Source organism: Talpa europaea, assembly GCF_964194135.1.
Source record: "Talpa europaea genome assembly, chromosome: 8".
Lineage (NCBI taxonomy): Eukaryota > Metazoa > Chordata > Mammalia > Eulipotyphla > Talpidae > Talpa > Talpa europaea.
The window spans coordinates 45,847,423-45,859,927 of record NC_140075.1 but is presented as its reverse complement, the minus strand read 5'-3'; the positions used below and the strand labels follow the sequence as shown (position 1 = coordinate 45,859,927).

Below are 12,505 nucleotides of genomic sequence, written 5' to 3'. Positions count from 1 at the left end.
ATTTTAGTTATTCTTTTTTCCTGGTACCTTATTTAGGTTTTCTAAACTCCTGCTGTGAGTGAGACCATCCGGTACTTTAATTTTTCTTTCTGGCTTATTTCGCTGAGAATGATCCCTTCCAGCTCCATCCATGTTGCTGCAAATTGCATGAGTTTATCTTTTTTTGATTGCTGAGTAATATTCCATTGTGTGTATATAACACATCTTTTCTTGATCCATTCATCTATTTTTGGGCGTTTGGGTTGTTTCCAAAGCTTGGCTATTGTAAATAGTGCTGCTATAAACATAGGGGCGCAGGTGCCCTTTTGAATTAATGTTTCTCTGTCATTTGGGTAAATACCTAGGAGTGGAATTGCTGAATCATGTGGAAGCTCTATCTTTAGTAGGTTGAGGAATTTCCACACAGCTCTCCATAGTGGTTGGACCAGTTTGCACTCCCACCAGCAATGCAGGAGAGTTCCTTTTTCTCCACATCCTCACCAACATTTGTTGCTGCTAGTTTTTTTAATCTGTGCCATTCTCACTGGTGTAAGATGGTATCTCATTGTAGTTTTGATATGCATTTCCCTGATTACAAGTGATGTTGAACATTTTTTCATATGCCTGTTGGACATTTGCATTTCCTCTTTGGAGAAGTTTCTTTTTAACTCTTCTGCCCATTTTTTGACTGGATTATTTTCTTTGTTTAAAAATATATAGCGCTTCACGAATTTGCATGTCATCCTTGTGCAGGGGCCATGCTAATCTTCTCTGTATCTTTCCAATTTTAGTATATGTGCTGCTGAAGCGAGCACTGATATCTTCATCTTATAGATGAAAAATCCTAAGATTTTAAAAAAGTTAAGGAATTTCCAGTTCATGTGGGAATGACTAGAAATATTGGAGTTCAAATTCAATTCTGTCTTTATTCCTAAGTTTATGGCCTAAATTTGTGTATATAGGGGCCTCCCTGGTGGCACAAGGGGTTAAGATACAACCTATGAACCTATCTGCAGCCACTGTAGCACAAGTTTGATCCCTGGCCAGGGAGCTACCCACATGGCACAGCAGACCTCTCTTGTCTCTCCCACTGCTCCCCTCAGCAGTGTATTTCAGTCAGTCTGCCTGTTCTGCTCTCTACTCTGTCTCTGGTGAATCCTCTCACCCCCCACACCTCTGTCCTGTACCCCAGTTCTTGTTTGCGTAAATAAATAAATCTTTAAAAAAAATAAATTTGTGTATATAGATTTCAAAGGCATTTATGGGAGGAGGAGGAAAATGAGGAGGCGGGGTGGGGAAGAGATGATGATGATGATGATAATAAGGAATATTTTATTGAGCTTTTACTATTTGGTAGGTTCTTTGCAAATTGCCACACGTGGTTTAAATAATTCGCTATGGGTAATATCCTCAAAAGAGAATTATTCTACTTCTATGCGTTTTATGGAGGAGAAACTGAAGCTGGGTTTTCCATTTGACCAGGGAAACAAACTGATACAATTTTCATTGTGGTAAAAAAATTAAAAAAACCCATGAAATTTATTATCTTAACCATTTCTATTCAGTTCACTAGTCTTAGCAATCTCTAGAACTTAAGCTCACATGATTTAAGACTTTTTACCCTTCGCCATATAGTGACAAGTTACTTACTACAAAACAGAAAATTTTGTGATGGAACACTTCGACTTTATGCTGTACACTAGGCAAATTGTTACTGCTTTTTGGTTTAGACTTGGTGTTTTGTTTTATTAAAGCACAGTTTTCTCTTGGAAGAAATTTACTTAATTTGTTAAGGCATTACTGTTTTTTATTTTGGCTCATGGTAAAGATAGGGAAATCATGAACAGATTTATTCTCTTGTTAAAACATTCCAAGAAAACTAGAAAAAAGAGAAACCATGGTTTTTAAGACACTAATCATCAACAGATAAGTGGCTAAAAATGTACATATACACAATGGAATACTACTTAGCTATTTAAAACAAGGTGAAATCTTGTCATTTGTGACAACTTGGATGGACCTGGAGGCATTATGCTTAACAAATTAATTTATTAGGAGAAAGACACATATTGGATCATCTCACTGATATGTGGAATATAAAGAAACAAGGGAACAAAACTAAAACAAAGCAAACCCTAGAAAGTTGACTGCAAGTTTGAGGCTACTGGGGGAGGGGAGGGTAGGACGGAGAGCAGAGATAGAGGCTCCAGTACACTATGGTGGAGGTTATTGGTGCTTTAGTGGTGGGTGTGTTATAGTAACATATATGTGAAGCAACGTGAACCTGTACCCCTAAATCATAGACATCGTCGAAAACCAACATTATTTCAAGAGATAATATAATTTAAAATGAATGAAAATAGAATATAGAAAAATATAAAAAAGACACTAGTCTAGGCAGTGAAGGTTAATCATCCTGAGAGAGAGGAAACAGATGAGGTAAGTAAGACCTCTAATTGTTGCAGCTCTCTGCATTGAGAGAATTTAATTGCAGTGCTATGTGAGGGATGCTAGGTGGAGGACAACAGAGTCTCTGAGTTGAAGAGATGGACCTGAGGATCAAGATGGACCAAACTAACTAGTGTTCACAGAAAGAATATCATTGATAAACACTGCAGAGTAGAGAATCCCTGAGATCTGAAAGGTGTTTCCCCGGTGTGTTCAGCAGAATATTTATCAGTGATACACATGAGAAAACTAGCTCAGACTAGGGAAAAGTACCATACCCCGTGTTCACATTGGGATGGAAATAGTTCCTGTTTTCACTGGTCAGGCAGGAAAAACTCATAATTTGTGGAGCAGTGGGTAGAGTTTTGCTTACTGGTCTTATCTCAATAATGGGAAATAATTTGCCTTACATTGAGCACTGCTCCAGACTGGCCTAACATCATGAAAGCAAGACCCAAAGGGATCAGACTGTTTCTAAATAATTTACTTTGTCCTGTTACAAAGCCTGAGAATATTGAGTAAATTCAAAAGATTGTCACAATGTATGTTATCCATTCCCTGAAAGAGCAAGGCATGCAATGAAGCAGTAAAACATAACTCACGTGAGAAGAATAAGAAACCAATTGGGGGCCTCCCCGGTGGCGCAGCGGTTGAGCGCTGGGTTGCGAAGCTGCCCGTGGCCTCTGCGGCGCCGGTTCGATCCCCGGCTGCTTCCCGGCCACCAGAGGAGGGTCCCACATGGCGCGCAGAGGGTCTCTCCTGCCGCCCGCTGCTCCCCTCAGCAGTGTACTTCGGTCCTTCTGCCTGTTCTGCTCCCCGCTCTGGTTCTGGTGAATTCTCTCACCCTCCCGCGCTTCTGACTGTACCCAGTGCATGTATAAAAACAAAACAAACAAATAAAGAAAGAAAGAAAACATGCCTCTATTAAAAAATATATATATAAAAAAAAACAAAAAACAAAAAAAAAACAAAACAAAACAAAAAGAAACCAATTGGAACCAACTTAGAACTGACAGATGTACTAGAAGATAAAACATTAATAGAATTACTGTAACTATTTCCTATGTTTAAGTAGAGATGAGATGTAAAATAGAAACAAATCTACCTTCTAGATGTGAAAATTATGTTTTCAGTAGAAAGTACACTGAAGGGCATTGGCAGAATTAGATATTGCAGAATATTTGTGAAGTTGAAGACAATGCAATAAAAACTATTTAAAATGAAACAGAAAAAGAATTTTAAATAAATATGAAATGACCATCAGTGGACTGTGGAAAAAGTTTGAGTGACTTGGTTTTTTTAATTGGAATTCTTGAGCAGTGTTGGGCAGAGTGAAAATATATTTATTTTTGAGAAATAATGGTTGAAACATTATAAACCCACAGATCCAAGAAGTTCACTGAAACTAAAGCTAAAGAAATATATGGAAACCAGAGCACATCACAATCAAGTTGTGCTAAGCTAATGATAACAAGGGAAATCTTAAAAGCAACCAGGGAATTAAAAAATAGTTAAATTCATGGACACAAAGAAAAATGACAGCTGATTTCTTGTCAGAGGAATACAAATGAAAGCATGGTGGAACAGCAATATTTTTAAAGTATTTAAAGAAAAAATACAATCCTGTTAGCCTTGAATTCGATGCCCAATTAAAATATTTTTCAACTAGAAGACAAAGACTTTCAGACATACAAAAAAGCTGGAAGAGTTCTTAACCAGCAGAAGAAATGTTAAAGGAAGTCATCCAGAGAGAAGGAGTATTATAGCAGTTGGAAATTTGGATCCATGAAAAGGAATGAAGAACCCTGGAAATATTTTTTTTCGTGTTATTTAAATCTCTTTGAAAGATACACTTTTTAAAAAAAGATTTATTTTCATTTATGCATACAAGAACTGGGGTGTAAGAGTTGGGAGGGGGTGTGGGGAGAGGGATGAGAAGTTTCACCAGAGACAGAATGAGGACTGAACTCAACCTGTGTTATCTGATGCTATCTTCTGGTAGATTAGAATTGAGTCACATTCTAGGACAGCAGCTTGTTTCTGGACAGTCACTCAGTGTGGACTGAGAAGTGAAGTGTTCTGTGTAAAATGGAATGCAACACACAGAAAAAAAGTAGGGAAAAACTGGATTTTTCTCAGTATAGGAAGGAAAAACTGGAAGTTTTCTCTTTACAACCATTAACAAAGTTGGCCTGGTTGATATTTATAGACTTCACAACTCAATAAGAGGAGAGATTGACATTTATAGAACACTCATCCATTGATAACAAAATACACATTCAAGTGTTCATGAAACATTTGTAAAGATAGACTTTATTCTTGGTCATATGTTTAAAAGATTTGATGTTATTCAAACTATGTTCTTTGGTGATAGTGGAGTTAAATAAGAAGTATTTTTAACAGGTAACTGAAAATTCTCAGTATTTGTAAACTAAATGGACTTCTGAATAGCATGTGGATCATAGAACAAATCAAGATGGAAATGAGAAAGTACACTGAATGCCATGAAATCTGTGGGATGCGCATAAAAGCAGTGTTAAGACACTTGTAGCACTAAACCACTGGATTAGAAAAGAAGGTCTTCAGTGACTTCACTTATACAGCTTAAAAAATGTAAACTCTAAGCAGAATAGAAGAAATAATAAAAATCAAAGTAAAAGTCAGTAAAGAGAAAACAAAACCAATAAAGGATAATAAAAGGGAAGACAAGTTGTTTCTTAAGGTTATACTTTCAGTGATCATTATTATTATAATTTTTACTAGGGAGCTTCTGCTGAACTTGAACACTGGAAATCACAAAGAGGAGGCACATTGTTCTTGCCTGACTGTGACATGATTCTAGGTGTTCCTTCCATAACCACCTTTTATCATTAATGTTTCTTAATGATCTCCAATAATTCTTTGCTCTCTTTGAGAGAGTAAGAGGTAGAGAACACAGAGGAAAAAAGTTGGTTCTTTGAGAAGATAAATGGATAAATCTCTAGTTATCCTGATCAAGAACCAAAAAGAAAAGATATAGATTACCATTATCAGGAATTAGGTAATATCACTACAGACTCAAAAGATAAAACACATAAATAAGGGACTATATGATGACTTTATCTCCTAGTTGGGTGAAATGGATAAATTCCTACCAAAGTTCACTCAAGAAGTAGATAATACGAATAGTTCTTTGTATGAAACTGAAATTGTAGTTAGCCTTTCCCAGTTACCTGTGAGGAAATAATATAAACGCTACATAGATTTGTCCATAAAATTGAGGAGGTAATAACTTCCCTTACAAAAGTATGGATGACATTCCCATTATAAAACTTTTTTTAAAAAGTGCAAAAATAAAGCTTTGATTAGGGAGCTAATTGTTTCATACGTATTTGTAGATATTTGATTAATCATGAATCATCTTAGAACTAAAGTGGGCGTTAAAGATAATACTAATTTAAACTGTTTATATTTTATAGGTCAATATGGAAATCCTTTAAATAAATACATTAGACATTATGAAGGCTTGTCATATGATGTGAGTTCATTACACCAAAAACACCAGCGTGCCAAAAGAGCAATTTCCCATGAGGACCAGTTTTTACGTCTAGATTTCCATGCCCATGGAAGGTAAGTAAATTTATTGCTGACTGTGTCTGACGTTCACCTGTGTTCAATCTAAGTTAAAAGAAATTTATACCTTTAATTTTCCTTGTCTAGTGGACAAGAATCTTCCCATTTGAATCTTCCCATTCTTCATCAGAATTTGGTGTATACATTTAAATATTTCTTTTTAAAATGAATTGCCTTTTTACATTAAGGAACGGTCATGTTTAAATGTTTTTAAGTTTATGAGTCAGATCCTCTATTGCATTATTGGAAGATATGTCTTTAAAGAAGATTCTATGTTGATAATTGCCTACTATCCCTATGTGCTTTTATGGTCAATATATTTGTGTTCTGTCACAGTGAAAGTCATACTCGTATGTCATTTAATAAATCATTTAATTTCTCATTAGCTCAGTTTAGTCAGCTCAAAATGACAACTTTATAGACAGATTACCTGCTGTAATTCTCAAAAATTGTTAGACAGGAATAAAGGGAAAAAAGTAAAGAAAAGGGGAGTTAAGAGAGAGCTGAAAATTACTTTCATTTGGTCCTTGTTATGGTCCAGGTGCATAGATACTTTATCTGCATTTTCTTATTTAATCTTCTCAATACCCAAAGAAGGTAAATATCTTTTTATATCGGATGAAAATAAGGCTCAGAGAAGTTAACTAACATCTTTAAAGTTACACAGCACAGATTTGACCTAGACCTGGCTGATTCAAACTCCATATTTTTTTCTGTCTATTAAGGGTAATTAGGTATAAAATCTTTGAATATTCTTTATTAGACCTTCTCTCTTGATGGCTGTTAATTAGGAAATCTGTTCCTTTTGTACTCTTTCTGGTGGTGTAATCTTGATTTATTATTCACCACCTATGTTTTCCAGCTTCCACTTTATCATTAAAGCTATCCTATGTACTGCTACAATATGACTCTTCTTTAAATGCTCCTTTTTTCAGGTCAGCGTATTGCTCTTCAATTAAAGATTGTTGGCTAGATTTCTTAATTTGGCTATTAAGATTCTCTGTAAATTAATTCTAACATACTATTCTAAACTTATTTTGTTCCACTTTAAAACATTGTTTCACCCTGTGGGATCTTCTGATTGCTGAATATATCATGTACAGTTTATTCCCTCTGTCATTTATCTTAAATAAGCGCTGATTATCTTTTAATGTATAATTCAAGTTCTGCTTCCTTGAAGGTTTATCTACTACACCCTCCTCTGGACTTTTAAATTACTCATCTGTATCATTTGCATTTGATTTGTTCCCTCTTCCTTTTTATGTGTGAAGTTTGTAAGAGATAAAAAATTAAGGAGTTTAATATTAACATGTGTACTTCCTGTATGACTCCTAGCATGACTGAGTCACTCACGTGGTTTCAGATTCCATCTTAAATGACTTAGCTGAGACTGGGAGGTTGGGGAAAAACGGTAAAGATTATTTAGAGAGTTTATCATTAGACAGAGGTATGCAGATTTAACTTCTGCCTTCTCTAGGGAAGAGATTAAGTGTTTTCAGGAGAGATATCTACATATAAATATCAAAAGCAACTTCCATCCAGCTTTCAGAGTGCCTCGGCTTATGAAACTAAACTTTGCCAAAAAGACATACTTTGTGGGGGCAGATTTTTGTTCCCCTAGAGCCCTGCCTTTGGAACTTCTCAAGAAGTCCCAAAATTCAGAAATTAAGTTCTTCAATTATTTCATAGAACTAATCCCATTCCTGAGAATAGCTAAATTCAATTAAACAGTTGTATTCTAAGTTCTGTTGGCAGTCCTGTGGCCGGGGGTGGTGGTGTTTCAAAGTCAACTACATTGTGCAAAGATTGAGGCATTTCTATGGAAACAAAAGAAAAAGAGGTTAGAAGTGTTGTAGAGCAACCCCGATACAAAACGGGGTGCGTGACTGTGGGTCCTCACCCGCGTGCTTAAAAGGACTTATCAATGCTCTACTGCAGGCACACGTGAAAGGTTAATAAAAGGTTTATTTACAAGGGAAGGGGAAATGAGGAAATGTACAACTCAGGGAGAAAAGTGGGAGACAAAGTTTTAAATGAGTCCTACCCGATCCACCGATCAGGAATCCCAAAATGGCGCTCTCAGAGTTGGCCGCCAGCCAGGAGTGGTGAAGCCAGGAGGGGAGCAATCGTGAGCCAGAGAGAGAGCAAGGCCCACGTGTTTGGTTTTTATATCCAACCTGGCTGCCCAACTCCACCCTCAGGTCCCAGCCACCCTCCCCTTGGTGGTGATGGGATTTGTCTTTCCCAATGTCCTGATGGCTTTAGTCTGGAGTGGGGGTGGAGTCCACAAAGCTTGTATGAGATTATCTCAGGACATCCTTTCCCCCTAACAGAAGCAAATCTCAAGTCCAGTTAGGAGTCTTTTATTTTCTTTTAAGATTTATTTATTCATTTACACAAAAACCGGGGTATAGGCCAGATGTGCAGGAGGGTCAGAGGATTCACCAGAGACAGAGTGGGGAGCAGAACAGGCAAACTGACAGAATACAGTGCTGAGGGGAGCAGTGGGCCAGACAGGAGAGGTCTGCCTTGCCATGTGGGACCCTCATCTGCTGGCTGGGATTGAATTCGGGATTGAATTCGCACTGCAGAGGCTGCGGACACCTTCAAAGCACCGTGCTTAACCGCATGCTCCACCAGGGGAGGCCCCAGTTAGGAGTCTTGAGGGAAAATTTGTAGATGTCAGGGCTGAAGTATCTTCAGAAGGGGTGAAGGCAGGCAGTGGTTTCCCTGTTTGCAGATTGATGTAGTCCACAAACAACAATATTCATTTGAATATTAAAACATTTTGATAATAGATGCTAAGGTAAAAGACACCTTTCCTGAGAAATTAAGAATCTGTTTTCTGGAGTTCAGAAATTGCTTTACTTGCATGAGTTCTGATAAATTGGATGCCTGAATGATAGGCCTCCAGAGAGAGCATTGTTGCTACTTCTAAGTTTATTTAGTAATATATCTTTATTAACTATAGCACTTGTCACATTTTATTATAATGACTTGGCATACATGTATCTGTTCTTTGTGCCCTTTAACCCTGAAGAACAAAGTCTGAGTCATATTCACCTTTTTTTTGCTTAGATGGTGGTGATTTAAATTTTATTGAATGCATGAATGAATGAAGCATTCTGAAGGTATTTCTAAGCTGTTCTATGTTTCTAAACTTAAAGTGCTGACCGGGGAAGCATGTAACTAATATTCTTGTTCAGGTTTGATCCTCACAGTTAGAAAAAGTAAATTACCAATTGTTAATGCATAGTTAATATGATATATGAAAAAGTAAATGAAAAATTAGGAAATAGATTTTTACCTTAAATATTATATAGTCTAGAACATTCTGTTCACTTTAGCAGTAGTTCTTAATCAGTAAGTAATAGGCAGATTTAATGTATTATGGGATAGAGGACTTTTAAAATAATTGTAGAAAAGTTGTTCTTTCTTAATCCTCATGTTCATGTGCAAGTTTGTGATGAACCAGGGGCTCTTTGTTTCTTTTCTTTGATACAAGTAAATAACATCATATTCTATGATTCCTGGTTTAACTGTCAGGTATTTTAGACTTGTATAATACCGGTGTACTTCAATTTCATTAGGAAATTTGCTTATGTGATATTAATAAAATGCAGTTTTTCTATTTAATTCTTGGTTCTGTATAATATGGAATATCATCATCATTGTCCTGTATTTCTCTAGATTAAAATTTAGAATCCATTGTCTTGGATTTATCCAATAGTATTTTTGTATAGTATGAGAAAAATTTCACTGCAAGATTGTATAGTAGTGACCTTTAGTACAGTTTATGGTGAGGTTCTAATGTATATATATTTTAATTTGTACCTTTTGTTGACAGTTGTCATTGAATAGAACTATAGAGGATCATTCCACTATTTCTTCTTAACGTCATGTCTATCAGTAGAAATTTTCTGAAATACTGCTTCATAGTGGTATTAAAAAAATAAGTAGAAATCGTATCTGAGAACCCTGATAAAGTGTAGTTACATTGTTTTATGCATATACTACTATATTATGTACATTTTTCTTGTGTATGAGTATTTTTAACCTTTCATCTTTTATTGTCCAAGTTATGTACTTTAAGCAGTTATATTTAATTAGTTATTTTATGCTTTTTTCAACACTTAGCTAACCTTACTGCCTTTCATAGATTTGGTGGGTCAAATCTGCCACCTTTGAATTTGAGTGGGAAGCCAGTTAGTAAAAAATTTGATTTTATAGAAAGAATAATATATGTATTGAAGTAGTCATAAACTGAAAAGAGAAAGGGGTACTGTGGTAATTTTGAAACTAGCTGGAGTTCTCTTCTGTCTTGACATGAGTTACCTAGAGATTTCTTCTGAGCTTAAGTTTCTTCATTAGTAAAAGCTTAAAGTTTGGATAAGATGTTTTAAGACAGACATACCTTGTTTTAAAATTCTATACAATGATTAGCACTGAAATAAAAATCAAATTATCAAATATCATCTGTGCAGCAATATTTCTGCTACTGTGTTTAATCATTTGTGTAAATAATAAATCAAAAATTGTTGAATGTGTGATTTGATTTGTATACAGTATAGGTGACCCTATGTTATAGTATAGGCACAGTATAGTGTTTAGGAGAACTTGGAATTGTTTTCTGTTTTTTTTTTTTTTAAAGATAATTTGTTCTATAGCCTTACCTCAATAAATTTACTAATTGTTTAAGAAAAATGGTCAGGCATTTGATTGAAAACTTTCATTGTGGCTTGGGGCTCATATTCTCTCTATTCTGACATATGAAGTTATCAAGAATATGGCCTAGATAACATGATAAAGGCATAAATACTCCCTTTGGGTCCTGATGGAGCTGAGTTAGTCTGAAGAATCTTGGGCTTTATCTTTGTCTTAAGTGGAGGATAACTCTGTCATCCACAAACCAGCACACTTTGAGAAACAGTTAAAAATCCAGGGAGACGGGAGGAAGATAAATTTGAATCGTGTAAAAATGTTCTTGTTTCGGATGTGGATAAACAAAAATTTGAAAAATGCTGATTTGACACTTAAATCTTGCTCACTAAAATTTGAGCAAGTTTGAGTAAAAATTCCTGGACGAAAATGTTACTTTTTTTAGTATCTACTTTACTTATATCATGTACAGTGCCCTTTAGAATATATTATTAGTTTATTTATTTATTTTTTAAACCTTTTTTTTTTTTTATAGAGGCATGTTTTATTTGTTTGTTTGTTTTGTTTATGCATGCACTGGGTACAGTCAGAAGCGCGGGAGGGTGAGAGAATTCACCAGAGCCAGAGCGGGGAGCAGAGCAGGCAGAAGGACTGAAGTACACTGCTGAGGGGAGCAGCGGGCGGCAGGAGAGGTCTGCGCGCCATGTGGGACCCTCCTCCAGTGGCCGGGGAGCAGCCGGGGATCGAACGGGCACCGCAGAGGCCAAGGGCAGCTTCGCAACCCAGCGCTCAACCGCTGCGCCACCGGGGAGGCCCTAGAATATATTATTAGTTTAAAGTGCTCTTTAAGCAGTGGATTTTCAAGAATGTGATAATTTTTTGTTGCTTGATTCTGCTTTACACAGAAATTAAAAGCCTAACAAACAAAAGAAGCCTGAAGGAACATTGGCTAATTGAATTACTGAATTATAAGAAAAACCAAGAGCTAAGTTGTGTTCATGTTAATTTTATATTTAAGAAACTAAATTGAGAGCCGATGTTTGCTTTCAGTTTAACTTCTTAGATATGATTTTAATGTGAGCTATTTTATTTTACATATCTTTAAGTAGTAACTAGGGTTTATGTGGAAGAGAGGGCATGAAGGGTTGGAGGGAGCTACTTCCTATATTGAAAAGGAATGGAAGTCAGAGTGTAAAAGTGTTCTATTTTTAATTTTGGATACACGGTTTCCTTTAAAAGTTGATCTAAAACAAGCTTTAATCTGATAGTGCATTTAATGTCAGTTTCTAGAGTTGGTAGCCTAGACAATAAATGTTAGAAATCTATTACTTTCCTCAATGGTAAATTATATTTCCAACTAAAATGTTACATGTGCACTTGGGTCTTTGGTGAGATAAGCTCCCTAGCTCAGATATAATTCAGATTCGTAGTCAACCTATTTTGTTCTGTTCTTCACGTGATAAAGCTCCATGTAAGTGGTTATACTGCTTCTTAAAGCATATCATTTTATATGACTAAAGGTTATTTAAAAGTTTATCCTGTTTGATTATATCTGAAAAATCTTTGTGTAATGCTATTGAATGGATATGTATAGCTTTTGATTTTATAATTTGATGCTTGTTTGGATTGTTTCATTAAGCATCATTGAAATTTTCCTATACAGTAATGTGGTATTTTAAAATTGATATATGTTTAAAAATTTTTGGCAATCACATATCCACTGGCTTTTTGAAATAGCTTCTGAAAACAGATTCCTCATTTAGTTGCATTATAACCTCTTTAATTTCTTAAAGCCTTACTCTACTTC

General features: G+C 35.7%; 1 protein-coding gene across 2 annotated transcripts in view; it reads left to right on the top strand.

Moving 5' to 3' along the window:
• Nucleotides 1-12,505, top strand: part of ADAM10 (ADAM metallopeptidase domain 10) — a gene marked incomplete at both ends in the record, with an annotated part of 90,210 nt that overhangs the window by 20,182 nt on the left and 57,523 nt on the right. For both annotated transcript variants that reach the window (XM_084240835.1, XM_084240834.1), the window contains one exon: nt 5,886-6,036. In XM_084240835.1, coding sequence (XP_084096961.1) covers nt 5,886-6,036 — 151 coding nt within the window. The remainder of the gene's footprint in view (nt 1-5,885; nt 6,037-12,505) is intronic.